At 51.8% G+C, this 18,678-nt stretch overlaps 1 protein-coding gene across 1 annotated transcript in view; it reads left to right on the top strand.

Moving 5' to 3' along the window:
- LOC119093947 (relaxin receptor 2) overlaps positions 1 to 18,678 on the top strand; it is a gene marked incomplete in the record, with an annotated part of 147,717 nt that overhangs the window by 55,768 nt on the left and 73,271 nt on the right. The window contains 3 exon segments of the mRNA XM_037216969.1: positions 5,496 to 5,627; positions 5,874 to 5,954; positions 9,419 to 9,530. Coding sequence (XP_037072864.1) covers positions 5,496 to 5,627; positions 5,874 to 5,954; positions 9,419 to 9,530 — 325 coding nt within the window.

Raw genomic sequence — 18,678 nt, 5'->3', positions numbered from 1 at the left:
GCCGGTACCGCGGGGGAGTGAACGCCCTGGGTTGGCCCGGTACCGCGGGGGAGCGAACGCCCTTGGCTGGCCCGGTACCGCGGCGGAGTGAGCGGTTTGGGCCGGTCCGGTACCGCGGCCTCAAGCTTCCGTCAGCGCCTGGCCGCCCGGTGCACGGAGGCAGAGGGGGGGGGGGGGGGGGAGGAGGCGGCGTCTACACCTGACACCGGGCCCAGGTCGGCTGTCGAGTCAGCAGCTGGCGGGGCAGCAACCACAGGAGCGCGCGCGGGGCGCGGGTGTTGCGCCACTGGGCGACGCTGTGGGCGGGTTTAGGTGTGAGAGTTATAACGTGAGAGCGAGGAAACGGATACAACAACAAGGGGGTGTTGGACCTAAGGTATTTGACATACATTGTGTGTTGGATATGAAATGGAATTAAATGAAATGTCGTTGGATGTAATGTTTGTTATGAGTGTTTTGTGTTTTTTTTTTTATGTTGCGCCGCTTTGCGTACTCTCTCCCTCCTCTCTCTCTCTCTCTCTCTCTCTCTCTCTCTCTCTCTCTCTCTCTCTCTCTCTCTCTCTCTCTCTCTCTCTCTCTCTCTCTCTCTCTCTCTCTCTCTCTCTCTCTCTCTCTTGCAAGACACTTCCCTCAGACCACTTATGTGTTATGTGGCCACATCGATTTGTCAAGACCCAACGAGTTCCCTTAGAAACTTGGGGGCACTTCAAAGACGCATTGACACTTTCATATTGAATAGCGACTTAATCAAGAAGAAGCCATTGCGGTGCTTTTAAGCAGTTTTGCACACAATATGCCGAGAGCGCAGTCAAGCGGTTGTGCTAGTAGAGTTTTTACGCCCCCCCCCCCTCCCACCCAATGTCAGGATCCAGCGCATTTCTTCCAACGTCAATAATCTAGTGACAATGTCAGTGGTTAGCCGAGTGAATATGCGGGAAGAGTGAACTTCGCCGTCATTTCAAACCAAACCAAAATTAATAGCCCATTGATGCGTTAGTTCCTGCACTTATTCGCGCGTGTGCCGCATGCACCTGCTTGAAAGTGAAATTGTTGGGAGCCGCATTTGTCCACTTTAGGGATGTCAGATTGTCGTTTAATAACTCCATTAATGTCCTCGCTCCTTGTATATCTGGTATTAACACGGCCCTTCGGTATTGCCACGTATATATATATATATATATATATATATATATATATATATATATATATATATATGTATGTATACATACGTGGTGCGCAGGTACTGTAAATGTGACCCGTACTTTTACATTTACAGGTACGGTGCATGTACGCGGTCCTGAAAAAACAATGCTAGTTAGCCCCATGGCCAATCCTGGTAGACCCCCTCACCGGTTACAAGTGCTGGCTGCGCCCCTGCCAAGAGGTGTGTCATGCAGACAAACGGTGCCTTTTCTCCTTAAACACCCTCACTATCTAAGCCAACCCGCTCGCAAAAACAATAAACAAACATTCAAAGTTGCAGAACCGCAGCATGGTGCCCTGAACACGTGCAGTTGCGCAATCAAGCCAGCTAGAAATGCATAAGCTTTTTCAAAGAACTTAGTTCTGTGTATGCTATTTGAGTATGTCTCGCTCCCTCTCTGTTTCCTGCTAGATGACCGTCTGGCGCGGGTGTGGCGGCTCATCACCGAAATACGCTGCACCGCTTCCGTACACGCGCAGCCGTGCTGTGCCGGGTGCCAAGTGATGTGTAGTTTAACATTCACCGATGGCCACCCTCGTTCAGAACTCCACTAAGTGATGAAAAAACGGGTGAAAGCACTTATCTCGTAAGGACTGCAAAGGCACGATGGCGTTTGGCATCACCAGCAAGCAAGTGAGCGGCTGTTGGTACAGCCGCTGTGCGTCATCGATGGCGCAATATATCACTCACCAGTAAGATAGTTCAAGTGTAGAAAAAAGTAGCAGAGAAAGACAGCCTGCTATTTGTCGCCACTGACGAGATGAAACGCCAGGAAAAATACGCTCACTTCAACGTTCTGACATGTCTGTAGTAGCAGCTTCTACTAGCATATCGTAATAAGACACCCGCACCAGCGGCTCGCTAGCTTAAACCAGTCCTGCATTGATGTACTGTCTTTCTAGGCCTTTACGGATTACTGATATCGTTATCTGAGGGGATGCACCAAGCTAGCCTAACATAACCTAACCTAACCTAAATAGAATATTTTACCAAGTCTGCAAAGAGATTTGACATGACAACCCGAAGCAGATGGTGTGTTTTTTCCTGACTGTTTTTTTTCATGCTGTCACTTTTATGCGGGGTTTTCGCTTTAGCAAGGCTCTTGATATATACAGGACCAGCATTGCTACTGAAACTCGTAGCAATATAATGCTGTGATCAAAAAGACAAAGTGCAAACGTGACGACACGTTTGCTATTTGGCAGTGTCTGATGTTGAAAAACTGATTCAAGGAAACACAAGTTTTCTCAATCGAGAAAACATAACCCTGAAAGAATTTTGGTTGAACCAACGTCAAATTTAGCTGGCGTAACCATGCCAGGGTTTCGTGTTTCTCATCGTCGTCATCGTGGCTTTACGACGCCCTCATTCAGTTACTGAGGCCATACGGCGTCACCTGCCTCTCGCCATGGGCACCACCACGCACCACGCGGAATCGAGCGGGAAGGGTGGGCACCACGCGGAATCGAACTCCGCATTTCCGGTTGTCCAAACGCTCAGCTCAAGCACTACACTACCGGCGCCTTCTCATGCAGCTGATCGCACCTGGTTGCGTGGTAACAGACGACCATTAGTTCCTGTTGACTCTCTCGACTTAACATCGAGAGCATGTCTCCGGATGCCACGTGCAGTTTTACCAGCGTTGCCACCAGTCCAGTCGAAACCTACTGATCGCAACATCCTGTATTGCGGTCATCCCTCCCCTTCCCCAACTGTCGAGACCAGCTACGCAGACCGTGTTTTCAGGGGTGATCACAGCCCCGTCCATGTACTGCACGAGTGCCAAGGCCCACATTTACTTCACAACGACGAATAAGCTTGCGGCTCAAATCGACCACAGACGCACAATCCTCCGCACATGCATGGTCGCCAGAGCGGTTTGTGTGGCAGGCATGTCTGGCGTCAGTTGTGTGGTGCTTTGGTAGTCTCCATCCATCAGCAGGCTTGGTATGCTTCCAACAGCCGTCAACGGTCACCAGGCGCCGTCCACTGGCGACATTTTGTTTTATTTTAATCTCCCCTGTGTCAAGTCGCACGAGCAGGCCAGGAGGCATGTCGCCCTAGATGCGATGACAGTTGGCATTGGGCGCTGTGAGACATGCTGTTAGTCCGTTGGGTGTCATACGGGTCGCAACCAGAGGTCAAAGGAGGCTGTACCTTGACCAATTTAGTGGGCATAACACCACATAAATCTACCTATTGGAGATTGTTTTAAGACAATCACTCAGCTTACAAGCTATGGCAAAGATAGCACGGCGACATTAAAGGGAGTGTTTCACATTTATATAGGGTTTTTAACTGAAATAAGCTATCTTGAAGACCTTTCGATGCTGTTCACAATCCTGCCCTTCTTAAGAATGAGGCCCGCTAGTTTCTGAGCTACGCGTCCGTGACAATGAGGAAAGGCATATCGTCATAAAGGTGTATATATATATATATATATATATATATATATAACGTCATTCAAATTATGTCATCCCATACACCATGTGGCGATTAGGGCCAATAAAGGTTTAATTGCCGAGGTGTTCATATTTGGCCTTCGTGAGCGGGATTTCCATATATAACGGCCGTCAACCGGCTCTCACTCAATGTTGTATAAGGTACGATGACGTTATCAAACTATGACGCATTGATGAGCATATTTATTAACAGAGAAGTATGCTGTGAGGTTACACGACAATGTTACTGCATGTGACACCGCTGTAAGCAGCATATCATCAGGGCAGGCTGTACTTCGGTTCGTAACATGTGAGGCCATTTTCAGATGCGCGCATGTAGAGCACACCGATAACATATGTTGAAAGGTGCTATGAATTTAAACAGCTCTGGGTTTCTAATATCAGGTTTTCATAAAAGAATGGCAAAGTTGTCAGTGGGGTATATCAGCTAGTCTGAATCTTGCCCCAAAAGGAGCCCTTTCTTGGTTAACACGCGCTTGGGTGGGGGGCAAAATCACCTCACCCTGAAGGCTTTTCTGGAGTAGTTTCCGGACCGCGCGGCGTGGCCGCGCGTGGTTCCGTCCTGCTCTCTCCCATTGACACGATATACCGACGCGTCTGCCCCAATTCCCGATGCATCGACGTGTGTCCTCGTCTCCGACGTCGACTCCCTCATCCCTCCGTGGCCATCTGACACGAGAGGTTATCAGCGCCGATAGCCCCGTCGCGCGGGCTCAGCCCTGCAGCGGGGCACTGTAAGCACTGCATTGCGACCAACGGCGCATGAGCGGCGGCCGGGCATGTGTTGCACGTGCGGTGCCGCGGACTGCTGCGTTGCGGCTGCTGCGCTGAGATGCTTTCGGATGCAGGCCACCGGCCTGCTCAGGTCGCGGGCTGCGCACAGCTGGGGCGCTGGCAGGGCAAGTCTTTGTTTGGCGTGTGGTGGAGGCACTCACGAGTCAGATACCCTTTGCTTGATTCGCCCGCTGTCGATGGGCTACCGCCAAACTCAGCCGGCATTCATTCCTAGTAAGTTGTGCCCGCCTGTTGCCAAACCGCTTGCATTTATTCAGCAGTTTTGTTCTCAATTACCGAAAAAGTTTCAGAATGGTGCACGCTCAAACGTATCATTTTGCTTTGATTATTAGATACGTTGTGTGAATGGAGTCAAACATGCCAACACGCGCAAGCATTTACATCATATAACATTTATTTAAGCATGCACCCGGCACCTCGTGAGAACTCTACCCATACCTTCACCCATGCCCACAATTTCCCCCAAAATGTGCATCCGAACCATCCCGTTAGCCATCTATGTGGGTAGCCACGGAGTAGTCCAACCGTGAAATCCTCTAGTGTGCGGAGGCTGCGGCTGCCCGGCCTTCATACGCCCTCTCGTTTGAAGACCTCCAGTGGCCGATGTCGGTCGGCTCCCGCTGCCTACAGTTTGGAGGGAGACGCGCGCACCGTCACGAGAGGGCGCCGTTATGCACGCGAAGCGCGCTTACCGTCGCGAGAGGGCTCCGTTATGCATGGGAGGCGCAAGCACCGTCACGTGAGGGCGCCGTTATGCACGGGAGACGCGCGTACCGTCACGTGAGGGCGCCGTTATGCGCGGGAGACGCGCGCACCGTCACGTGAGGGCGCCGTTATGCGCGGGAGACGCGCGTACCGTCACGTGAGGGCGCCGTTATGCGCGGGAGACGCGCGCACCGCCACGCGTGCGGGGGTGAGAGAGCGGAGCCAGACCGTCCTCGGAGTCCCTCGACACCTGGTTTAGCTCCAGGCCAGATCCGTATCGATTCTCCCATTGTGCAGCTGCGTGTGACCTCGAATCCTTGTGTTTGCAGGCGAGTGTCCGGCGAACACGGTGTACATCTGTATAGTGGACCAGGAGGCCAAGTATTGCACCTACAGAGCGTTCCTGTGCGACGGCAAAGAACACTGCGAAAATGGAGAAGACGAGGACGGCGAAGGATGCAGTCAGTCACAGGGTGTCACGTAGTGTACTCTGTGGTGATGATACTTCAGTTTTGGACAGATGAATATCGAGTTTCAGTGATCACGAACTCACTCCTTTAATGAAGTTGTTAGGACATTTTCACCATGTCTTGTGTCATATGTTGATCGGCCTCGACGTTCATGGAGTGCCTGACAAAGTGTCATATTTGTGTTGTCTGCAAACAAGATATGGAGGAAGTTAGAAAATACCTTTTTGTTTGTTTCAGTACGAAAGAAGCAGAACACCGCTCAGTACTCACCGAAAATCTACGATAACTTCACGATGGATGGCACGCGAGACGACTGCAGTAAGTATGCGTGAGCCTACTTTCTTCAGGAGTGACAAGGGCCCTTGTTTTTACTATCTCCTGACCCAAAAGTCGACGGATTTCTAAAGGCTTGCTATTTTTGAAGGTGTTCATGTTCTTGGCAGATCAGCAAAGAAGTCCACGTCGTTAGATAAGAAATCAAAACGCGATCAGCGATATCCGTCACTAAAACAAAATGTAGTGCTTGCCATACAAGAGCAGTTGATTCCCCAGGGCCGTGCTCCATGTTTTTTGTCGTTTTTCGTTCATCTCGTCCTCCTCGTACTACACCTGCAGTCATTCTTTTGGTACGGTATGCCTCATCCCAGATCATGATACGAACACACAGCAAGCTAAGCATCTTTGCCTCAAAGAGCTTGTTGAGTGGGTCACTCTTATGGCCTATATGCTGATGTATGTAGCGAATAAGACGAGGATCATGTATATGCAATATACAACGATTTAACCGATCTAGCACACAAGCTATATACATATTGGAAGGCATGTATGCCATTTGTCAGATAGATTAGCATATGCGTAAAGAAGGCCAGATTTTCTTGGATGCGTGTAATGCCACCTTTTCGAAACCGAACCCACAATTAGGACATGTCGTGACTTAAGCTGAAAGAGCAAACCATAAATCTACATGGGCGCCTATTCCATTTCACCCTTACTATCAACCATCAAAAACATGTGCATTTTCCACCGTACTTGGGCCCCAGGCGTCAACAGCCTCAATGACCACGGCTCGTTGACTTCTTTGACGGGAACCGCCAGGCTGAGCAGCACATGCAGCCAACCAGCTTTCATGCAAAACGTGTTGTTGCGTTGCGTGCGAACGCTCCATCGCTTCAAACGAACGCTTCAACCTTTGCCTGCTAAGCGGTCACTACAAACAGCTTTCGCAGTGCTTTGGTCAAGCCAGGGGCGCGTGAACCGAGAGCCGCGGGGGGCTGAGATCCCCAACCTACGAGTTTTGCACTTGGCCTTACGGGCGTTTGCTGATAAGAAACGACCAAAAATGTACGCCTCCCAACTTGGTAGAACTTCCGGTGCCACTGGACTAAACCCATTTTGCGGTTTCCAAGTGTGGCAGAGTCCATTAGTCTGGCTTGCTCTGTCATTTATATGATGCTAATCGCCAAACTTCGCGTCCATAATCGCCTCGCTCCTTAAACGCTGCACGACGGGCCTTACTGGCCCACACATTTAGAACCGGGACTTGGTATCTGATCGCGATGGATTTAGCGATTTTAGAGCCTTGATGGCCGTGGTTCCTTGGATTATACAGACGCACGGATGGTGTGCATTCATGTTGAAGAGGCCTCAACCCGTCGGTTGAAATGATTTCTCTTCGGTACACGTAGAAGTTCTCTTGTGCTGGACATCGCTCAGAAGCTTGATGAGTTCATCGAAACATTCTTCCGTTTCTCCGGCGTTTGAGGGTGGACGATCCCAGAGGAGGTATCAGCTTATACAACGTTGTTAGCGACGTTAGTAATGCGTCACCAACCTGTGGCCACGCCTTACTTGGCCAACCTCCCTCTGGGTAAGGGTGGTGGTTCATTCCAGCACACGCCACGCGGCGTCGGGCGGGTTCGACGGGACCGAGTCATTTGATGTAGCGCGGACATCGCCAGGTGGTGATCGGTGCCAGGGCTACTCCGGGATGGGCATACATTCATGTCAGCGACCCCCGCGATAACGGCGACGCAGTCGGCGGCGCCATTTCGAAGTCATCCATAAGGCAGGCTTAGTGTCTTGTCTCCGTCGGCCATTCCGTCGGAAGATCTCGGCGATAGGCTGAGTGCTGCCAGCTTTCACGGCATCGCTGATCGAGGGGCGCGCGGCTCGTTTTATCTGAGCAGTTTGGCAAATGAGCTTTAGGCACGCTGGTTACGTTAGCTATTTTTGTCTTCATAATGTTGACTGGTTCTCAGTGCCCCGTCCACGGAGGTTCGAAACACAGCTCTGGTACGGAGCTAGTTACTGCGGACGTTTCTATAGTGTTCTTAGTCGGTGGATGACGTGGGCTGATGTGGTCGTATTGATGTTTAAGTTCTTGTTCGCCACGGGTCTCAGTGTCCACAATATCTATGCATCGCATGCTGATGTTGAATACGATAGAATTTATTCGTAGTGGGACATTTCCAAAGCCAATTAATTCCTACCAAACTGAGACTCAGAAATAAACATTATTAACACGCATCTGGAATCGCCTCAGGCAAAGTGGCTCCTTCATTATCATCTGCGATTATTGGCGCACTGAAAATGCCTCGTCTAGGAGCAGACTCCCGCAGACGACATCTCTGCGCGGCATACATCAGTGACGTTCTCGTCACTGGACTCCTTGGGGAGCACGGAGTCAGTATTTCGTCGAGCCCATCGAGCCGAGTTCTCCATCGATCAGTCATTATCGCAAGTGAACGGGTTCACCACTCGAGTGACACGGACGAACCAGCTGAGCGCAGGCCGAGCAGTCCCCTGATGACGAGCTGTCCGCAGAGGCTGGGTAGTCCCTGATGACGCGCTGTCCGCGGAGGCCGAGCAGTCCCCTGATGACGCGCTGTCCGCAGAGGCCGAGCAGACGCGTTGTTCGCGGAAGCCGAGCAGTCCCCTGATGACGCGCTGTCCGCAGAGGCCGAGCAGTCCCCTGATGACGCGCTGCCCGCGGAGGCCGAGCAGTCCCCTGATGACGCGCTGTCCGCAGAGGCCGAGCAGACGCGTTGTTCGCGGAAGCCGAGCAGTCCCCTGATGACGAGCTGTCCGCAGAGGCCGGGTAGTCCCTGATGACGCGCTGTCCGCGGAGGCCGAGCAGTCCCCTGATGACGCGCTGTCCGCAGAGGCCGGGTAGTCCCTGATGACGCGCTGTCCGCGGAGGCCGAGCAGTCCCCTGATGACGAGCTGTCCGCGGAGGCCGAGCAGTCCCCTGATGACGCGCTGTCCGCGGAGGCTGGGCAGTCCCCTGGTGACGCGCTGTCCGCAGAGGCCGAGCAGACGCGTTGTTCGCGGAAGCTGAGCAGTCCCCTGATGACGCGCTGTCCGCGGAGGCCGAGCAGTCCCCTGATGACGCGCTGTCCGCGGAGGCTGGGCAGTCCCCTGGTGACGCGCTTGTCCGCAGAGGGCCGAGCATACGCGTTGTTCGCGTAAGCTGAGCAGTCCCCTGATTGACGATCTTCCGCAGAGGCCGAAGCATCCCCCTGATGACGCGCTGTCCGCAGAGGCCGGGTAGTCCCTGATGACGCGCTGTCCGCAGAGGCCGAGCAGACGCGTTGTTCGCGGAAGCTGAGCAGTCCCCTGATGACGCGCTGTCCGCAAAGGCCGGGTAGTCCCTGATGACGCGCTGTCCGCGGAGGCCGAGCACTCCCCTGATGACGCGCTGTCCGCAAAGGCTGAACAGTCCCCTGATGACGCGCTGCCCGCGGAGGCTGAGCAGTCCCTGATGACACGCTGTCTGTCGACAGGTCTGAAGTCGTACCCTTCGGTGTGCCGCTGCTCGTACCGAACACGGCTGGAGTGCAGCAACAGGAACCTGACCCGGGTGCCCAGCAACGTCAGCCCGGACGTCACCCGTCTGTCAGTGTACCTCCTGCCTGTGATGTCGCGCTCGTCCGCCTTGTTTTGCGGCGCATGTCATCACGTGGCCCCTTTTGTGGGATGCCAGGGATTGCAGTGGTCCCATTAAAGAGAGTGTTCCACACTTGCATGGGGTTTTAAACTGAAATAACAATCTTGAAGATCATTCGGTGCAGTTCACAGCCCCGCCCTTTTTAAGACATAACCCCTCTAGTTTCTGAGCTACACGCCCGCAAAGATATGCAGACTACTTCAAGGACACTATTTCGAGGGTACGCAGACATCCATTGATATGGGGCTTTGAAATGAAAAACCCATCTTGGAAACCGTTCGTTGTTGTTCGCACTCCTGCCCTTCTTAGGACCTAAGCCCCTCTAGTTTCCGAGCTACACCCCCGCGAAAATGGGAAAAGGTATGTCGGGGAGAGTATGTCAAGGTGACCTTGGCATTTATGACGTCATGGTGACATCATCCAAATCCTGCCATTCCATAAACCATGCGACTAAAACTGTTGAGGCCTTCATATCCTGCGTTATGAGCGCGATTTCCGGATAAAACGGCCCGCAAGTGGCTCTCAGTCAACGTTGTGCAAGATACGATGACGTAATGAAGCCGTGCCGCATTGAGCAACATATTACCCACCGGGAGGTTGTGCTGTCTAGAGCAGTCTTTCCCACTTGAAAGCTATACGAGTGAGTATAAGTGAGCTTGTTTCACCATATGCGATGCTTGCTTCAATATCTATAATTGCGAAACATTCCCTTTAACGCCCAGGGGTCCCAGCTTCGGCCGGGAATCGGACCTGGGTCGCTGTCACCCCAGCTTCAACCGGGAATCGGACCTGGGTCGCTGTCGCTCCAGCTTCGACCGGGAATCGGACTCGGGTCGCTGTCACCCCAGCCTCGGCCGAGAATCGGGCCTGGGTCGCTGTCACCCTAGCTTCGGCCGGGAATCGGTCCTGTGTCGCTGTCACCCCAGGCCTCGGCCGAGAATCGGGCCTGGGTCGCTGTCACCCCAGCTTGGGCCGGGAATCGGTCCTGTGTCGCTGTCACCCCAGCTTCGGTCGGGAATCGGACCCGGGTCGCTGTCACCCCAGCTTGGAATCGGACCTGGGTCGCTGTCACCCCAGCTTCGGCAGGGAATCGGACCTGTGTCGCTGTCACCCCAGCTTCGGTCGGGAATCGGACGCGGGTCGCTGTCACCCCAGCTTCGGCCAGGAATCGGACCCGGTTCGCTGCCACCTAAGCTATTACACTCGCCACCTTCAATGCCTCTCTTCGTACGAGTTCTGTGCATTTCATCGCATGTGTCTGCAGCTTTACAAGCCTTTCTTGACCTTGCACCAACCAGTCAAATGCAGATAAATTAGCAGGGGATTCGCTGCATGAGCTTGGGAATCAGAAGAGGAACGTGCGTTAGACTCACACCTAGCCGTAAGTTTTAGCTTGAAAGAAGTGCCTCACTTTTTGGACACATTTCAAAAACATACTCTAGTGAAACCTTAAGACCAATTACGTACAATGAACTGAATGGTGCCACTGCAGTAGCGTCAAGACATAATAAGAACTCCAATTTTAATTATTTTCAATTCCAAATTTGCTGTCAACACTTCAAAACACTACTACACTTCTTTCCTGCAGTCATCGCGACTGTCATCGTCTTGACAACCGCCGTGGCACCTTAAATGATGCAAACAAGGGGCGTATGTGATTAGCCCACTGGGCGGCTAAGCCTTGTTACCGGGAAACGCATCGGTTGAAGTTTGAACCAGTGCGTCACTGTGGATCATGTAATGCTGTCATTCCCAAAGCCGTCCCGGTGGCTCAATTGGTTAGAGCGCCTTCCTTCCGATGCACCCACCCGTGGCGGGTGGGTTCGAGTCGCTTTAGGGCGCTCGCTATTTGCCCTTGACAGGTATGGCCTGCGGCCGGTGGCAGCGGTCGTGCCAAAGGTCAGCTGACGTCAGAGGACAGGACGGACCGTGCCGAACATCGCGGCACGTTAAGCTTTCGCCACCAAATTCTGCCGTTGACATGGAATTGAGCGATCGGGTGGTAGGGGTCAGGGCTCACACAACAAGCACTGCTTAGCGTGAGCTTTGATCCCCGGAAATCCATCCTTTCAAAGGGTTCGGATCAAATCTTTAAAAAAAGCCCAAGTACGCTTCGAAAGGGGCAGCTGTGGTAAATACCATACGGGAGAAATCAAAGTCATCGCTTAACGTTTCGTCAAATTCGCGGGTTAATAGCCTCATGTTCGCATATAGTTTTGTTTAATCAGAGTGTTTCAACCTTTCGTGGCACTTATTACACAAACATTTTGACACAGTAGCGTCTTGCAAACATTACCAAACACAAAGTTGGGGCAGCAAGACAAAAGGAAATGCGTTTTTATAGTGGTTAGCAGTGTCCAACGAGATTTCTTTCGCAGGAGCAGCTACTTAAAATCGGAATTCTGAGCTATTCAGAAGGATTTCGAGAAAACTTCTACTTCTGATCAAATCGTACGTGTCTGATCTAACTTCAAGTGAAAAGTACAAAATGTGGCATACTCCCTCGTGAATGGTGTTGTTGTGCATAGCAGATTTGACGTAAAGTGAGCCCGCCCTACACTTAGGCTGGTGTTACGGTTCTGATTCATCTATCCAGATCCACATAAACAGTATGATACGCAGGGCGCCAGGGCAGCGAGAGAAAGACCTAAAACTCGTGGAGTTTGACAGAGATGTATTGGATTGAAGCGAAGGCTTGAAAGGTCAGTCGCTTAGGAAAGGCTCAGTTGAAAAACATGCAACAAAAGAAGAGGAAGAAGAAGTTTAGTTGAGAAAGGTCAGGCTCTTCGGCGAATAGCTGCTCGCCAGTTACTCTTTCCCGGATCACTGCAGTGGCTTGTGCGCAAAGTTTTAGCTATTCATAAGTTCCCCCAAGAGAAACCATTTCCGCCCTGTTTTTTTTAATTTTCTAGTTCCAGTGAGTGGACTGAATCTGAGTAACGTCCTTGTAAAATTGTATGCAAAACATCGAACGCTAACTTTTGCCGTGATTCTGCAGGCTAATTTTGCGGCCTAGACTGTGAAGACAAGGGCGTAGAAACTTCTGGGAGAGGAATCCCGCTGCGAACGCGTAAATCGACGCGATCATGGCCATCGGCAGAATCGAACGCACTGGCAAGAGGCTCCCAGAAGCGCCCTGTACCAGAATTTACCGTGTTCTTATCCTGGAAGACATGACCTGATCCATAGAGACATTCGGGGCCAGTGCCTCAGCCCAGCTGAACCGCGGGTCGCACCTTGCGGTGAGTGGGATCTGCACTGCTTGGGATTCATCCACGGGCGTCGGAAGGCAGGGGAGGGTGAGGCGCTTCCCCAGACTCGGCGGAGTTTGACATAATCGTTGCATGAAAAGGAAAGAAAGTGACGTCAGATTTCAGGCCCCCCCCCAGCTTCTGAAGGCCTCTGCCGCCGCTGCGCTCATCTTCTGACAGTACATCGTTCCGCCTAACCGCTCCTGGAGGCGCGCGCGGCGAGCTGAGCTGCCCCGTCGGCATGCTCGAGTACCCCTTGCAAACTGAGCCGGCTGACTGGCGTGGGGTCGTGCCTCTGACCTTTCGTTAACCAGGCGCCACAGAGCACGTCACGGATACGAGAGGGACGCTTAGGTCAGCATTGTAGCGCTGCCGTGTTGTGTCTAGGCAATGCCCAGGAATGTATTTTGTATTGCAAAGGGCCCGTTTGAGCGATCCAATCTGATTAGGTACACAGCTGTACATGGTGCTGCTGGAGCATCATAGGTTCGATTCGCATTGCTTGCTGAACAGATGGGACAAACGAATGAGCTGTTTGGTGTTTGGTAGCACTATTGCTGTAACCAACGGTTTGACCTTGCAGTAACGATTTGCGCTTTATCATCTAGGCTTGAAATATACCTAAAGCACTGGAAGTCCATGAGATTTTGGTCGTGATTTTAGTCGCACTCACTTATTCGTGTAACGTTATTAACGTAACTAACTATGACATCGTTGCACCACTGCTTAACTTCCTGCCTTTCTATTTTGCGTCACGCCATATGCTGCCCATGCCCATTCAGGGACAGATGACTGCGCGCCCCTATGTTGTAAGCGTGCCCACCTAGATGACCTTGTGGTGAAACGCCATTGATCGTACGCTTTCGTCATGGGAGCAGGACCGGCCGAGGGAATATGTAACCGAGAAAGGTATCATTTTACCTTTATTCCATGGGAATTGCTTTGCAGTGCATGAATTATCAACACGCGTTCGGGCGGGATTCAAATTAACCCTCCAAAGATTTTTCCAGAATGGTTTCCGAGCGGCGCGGCGTAGCCACGCCAAATTTTGCATGGCTGTAGACAGTTAAGTAGCGAATTAGTCTGGTTTTAAAAATTGAAGATGTACCTTGTAAGGTCGCTGACCTACGACGGGTTAAAGTCAAGTCATGGATTATGCGAAGTCAGTTTGTAGGGAATCGTTCAATCTGGTGCAACGACGGAATGTTAGACGAGACCATACATCTTTGAGCTACTTTCTTAGGCAACGCAACAATTGAATGAAGAAATTTCATTGACCTAAGTGCAGTTTTGAAGGTCAAACCAAGGTGATAGTCAACCTGCTTTGTTTCTCTAGGGCTTGCTGTAAAAGGTAATTTCTGGTGCTCATTTCGAACTTATAGATAACAGAAACCGCATTATACATCTTCCATGCACTTCTCAAATGTCAGAATAGGTCGCTGGCCCAAAATGATCCGGGTAAACATTTTGCTTTTAAGAAACATACTGTTTAGCGTATTCTTTGCAATGCACAACTCTAAGCAGTCTTGTATGATTTCGGTCACCATGACCAAAAGGTCAAGCAAGGTTACTGACCTAAAATGATCATGTGACCGTTGCTTAGAGCAAATATATTGATTCTTGGGTACTTTGGACACCAAACTGGAGTTTGACCTTGTTTGACCTTATTTGGCCCGAAGGTCATGACCTAGGAACCTCGAAATTTCACCTGAGTGAGTTCAGATACAGGTTAAGACATCCTGTAAATTTGGTGACTTCAGCTCTCTTAGTTCCTGAGATCTCAGAGCGATCAAATTAGCCCCCCACCCGAGCGAAGGGTATCCAACCGGCCACCCAGGCGCGTGTTAATCACCGACACATGCCGCAGTGATGGGTATTCATTCGGTCCTTAAGGTTGATGCCGACGCGCCTTGCGGGGAGAGCGCGGTAGTGCTGGGATCAGTGCTCACCTCTGCACCACCGTGACGATAGCTTCGCATCTACGGCTCCGTAGTGCATTGTTGCTCGCCTCTGCACCACCGTGACGATAGCTTCGCATCTACGGCTCCGTAGTGCATTGTTGCTCGCCTCTGCACCACCGTGACGATAGCTTCGCATCTACGGCTCCGTAGTGCATTGTTGCTCACCTCTGCACCACCGTGACGATAGCTTCGCATCTACGGCTCCGTAGTGCATTGTTGCTCGCCTCTGCACCACCGTGACGATAGCTTCGCATCTACGGCTCCGTAGTGCATTGTTGCTCGCCTCTGCACCACCGTGACGATAGCTTCGCATCTACGGCTCCGTAGTGCATTGTCATGCAGAGAATGGGAACAGGCGTAAACGAATCAAAATTGTACGCTTCTAGCTCTTTTGGAAGGTCGTCAGTACCTTGAAAGTGCGTTGGGCCCGTGTTTACTGACAGACGTCCGGACCTTCCGATCCTTCAGCCGTAGGTTCCAGGAAAAGCGCTTGAGTTCAGTCACCCTTAGAGCAGACTTTGGCGGGGACTGGGTTGCGCCAAAAGCCTATCTCGCTGTTGAAATTCCCGGTTCGGTAGTATTTACAACGCGATGGCAACAGCAGAAGTGCTGCGGTCTGATGTTGTTGGGTTTGGGCTCCAGCGTCATTCATTCCCAGGTCCCAGGTCAACATTACCACCATAGCATAACCTGCGTCCCGTTCGTTGATTGACGTCAACATGGGCCATCTGATAGCATTGTCAAGATATGATGTCAGTTCCAAAACAAGCACAAAGTCGGTGTACCCTTCATTTAGGCTCAAACTCATGTGATCGGCAACACAAACCGGCACAGGTATGTGACGGCAGCTTTCGCACCGTTGTCAGTTTGAAAATGTTTGTTTATGTTTATCCGACTTTCGACGGCGTGTTGGTGTATTTTAACAGAAGAACGGGCAAAAAAACAGTACAGTGCTGAAAACGCGCAAACAAAGCGTTACTCTTGATAAGCTCGCAGGCACGCTCCGGGGCGCTCACTGCGAGGCTTTCGACGCACAAACCCGTCTCCACTCTTGCAGCCATCATGTCCTGCTCGGCCGAGCGGCTAAACTAAGCAAAGCTAAACGGGAGAAACGTTTCTCCCGACCGTGGCTCAGCATGCCCACTAATGGAAGCCCCAGGTACCGCCAAGCCCCGTACCGCGCCGTGCGCCGGCCCACCGCGCCGTCTCTAGCACTAATTGCCATTTTGCGTTTCTGCCTCGCCACTTTGTTTATTTATGTGTTATTTTTCAGTCTAACAGCATTTAAGAATTTGTGTTTGAAAACAATGGTTAAGCCGGGTCGCCAAAATCTGGGCCCATGTCCGGCTCAGTAATAAAATTGATGACATTTCCACTTGTAAAATTTGGATTTCTCACACGGAGCCAATAAAGTATGTTTGCACGTTCCACGAGCATTCCAGCAGCGCGTACACCCGATAATTCAGCACGATCAACTTATATCTTCCAAATGTTAACCGTATTCCATCACCGCGTCTCAACATATAGCTTGACGGGAACCGTTGTGATGAGGGTAAAGTTGATCGAAGACATGTCATGGATCGAAAACATGTCATTTACTATAGTTGAGATATTTAACACAGGTAAAAAAGAACAGCAAGGCATTGGTCTTAGACTATCTCCGGGTTAAGTAGCTTTTCTTCGTCCAGACGCAGTTTCGGACGTACTTGAACGCACACCCGCTTCAGCACTAGTTGCCACTGTCGTTCGGGAAATATCCCTTCCAGGTCAAACATTTCCAAAATCCGTGCACATTGGAACCGATACACAGGACGAAAATAGTGCGGCCTGGAATTGATACCCAATTATTAATTACGGACTACATGGCATTAATATTGCGATGGTGAGGCAACGACGTGCAGACCTTATCCGACGAATGGTAGCAAAGCCGAGGAATTAGTCGACGAGTTCTTGGGGTCTGATTTCATTCTACTGCCGCTCATTAGTGGAGTGATGGATACGGATTGGAGATCGGTAAGGAAAACCGAACCACTCCCATGATGGTAAAGAACAGAAATATTCCTTCCGGCTGCGATATCGGACGATAAGCGATTTATTTAGAACTCCACCAGGTCCGTGACTGAATCTGTGTTGCCGGCGACTTCCTATATTTACCCCTCCCCACTCGCCCCGGCCACCGGTGTCCCCCGATGGCAGGGATCCGACCCTGTGCGACCCCCGGCTGACCCCGGCACACCGCTGTGGCGACACACGGGCGGCTCTCGCATGGCGGGCTAGCATTGGCTTTCCTTTCCGTCAGTAGAGCTGTGAGCTTTTCCTGTACAGCGGAAATTTTCCTACTGAAAGGGTCGAGGCGAGGGCATCATCTGGTCATTCCGCTTCAGATCGATCGATCGCCGTTGTAAAGAACCCATAAATTTCCCCAAACAAAACAGAATACGAAATGTTTCTTTTTTCATCTTCATGTCAAAACAGGAGAGCGGAACCTTGGTGGCGCTGGGTTACAGCCGTGCACCCATGCTTTGCACGTTGTGTGCTGTCGCATTCACGCACAGTGGGGTTCAGGATCAGCGATAAGATCACACCAACGATTTGTTAGCCATGCGACGTAAGTTCCGTCAGTCAATATGCTAGGATTGATGACTCGGCCACTCTAGCGCGAACGCACAGCAGGCAAAGTCACTGGGAATTCTTGAGTATGGCTCATCGCAAAGATATAAATGCAGAACCGCATTGTTCCTTTTGGTGTGCTTTCATAGGCAGTTCTTCCGAAAGGGCTGTTCGACACAACTGTGAAGAGATAGTCTCCTGTCCAAAACAAGCTGCATCAAATGTAACCGGCTGTCCACCAGCAGGAGCACACCGACCTCGAAGCAACACGTCCTAGGGAAAACAGTTCATCAATCATTGGCCGTCTCTTGCATTTCATTACTGCCCACCGCCATGCATGCGTATGACGTGGTGATCTCAATGCTCAAAAACAATTTTCCGAAATGCCAAAGGGAGAGCTTTTCCGCACGCCCCTTCCCCTCCTCCGCCCATGCCCACAACTCAGCAGCTGAGTGCTGGGCCTGTGGTTGTGCTGCTTGCCGAAGTTGCAGACGAGCTCGGTCAACGGGATCGGCAGGCCGTATGGTAAACTCGACTCCCGGGAGTGCATGGTGTGTCGGCGGCGAGCGCCGGTGATCCAGCTCAATCCCCAGCCGCGCGAGGGCCAATCATGCAGGAGACGGCAGTCGCCGGAGCCTATGGAGTCACGGCGCGCACTGACAGCCCCCCCCCCCCCCCCTCCGGCCGGCACATCGCGGGGGCGGCAGCCAGCTGGGGCCGTCTCCTCAGCGCCGGCCGCGATCCATCGATATTGGGACGTGCTAGCCGAGCCGTGCAGTGGATGGGTACAGCCGGCTGCGCCGCCGCCCGGCCAATTCAATAACTGCGCCGCCACCTGTCGCCAGCGATTGCGCCGCGTTCATTCTGGGGCCCGACAATTCTGAACCAGTTCAGGTTTGTCGTGTGTTGCCAACAGAAGCTGAAAGCAGATTGGTATCGCCGCCGTGAACATTCTGTAACAGGTATACAGTGAATTTGGCTTCGTGTTGCCGCGCTGCTTACGACTTGCAGCAGGCTCATAGGCAGATCGCGACAAGATGCGCTTTTCTTGACGATGCGTGATGTTTCAAACAACCCGGCGCCAACAAGGGGCTCGGACGCGCGATAAATGTCACGGCACCAGGCGTAAGTTATGGCCGGTGATAGGTGCGATCACTTTCGCGTCGGATTCTTGTCTCGATCTCTTAGAAATGATGGGGTCACTCGGGTCAGAATTCAGTGTCCTGAGTCAGTGAGCGATGGGTGTAATCATCGTTGGCTTTCTGAAAGGCTGC

This window comes from Pollicipes pollicipes, unplaced genomic scaffold (genome assembly GCF_011947565.3).
Source record: "Pollicipes pollicipes isolate AB1234 unplaced genomic scaffold, Ppol_2.1 Scaffold_4002;HRSCAF=4701_pilon_pilon_pilon, whole genome shotgun sequence".
Classification (NCBI taxonomy): Eukaryota; Metazoa; Arthropoda; class Thecostraca; order Pollicipedomorpha; family Pollicipedidae; genus Pollicipes; species Pollicipes pollicipes.
Note: the sequence above shows the minus strand (reverse complement) of the source record. Positions and strands in the feature narration are given on the sequence as shown.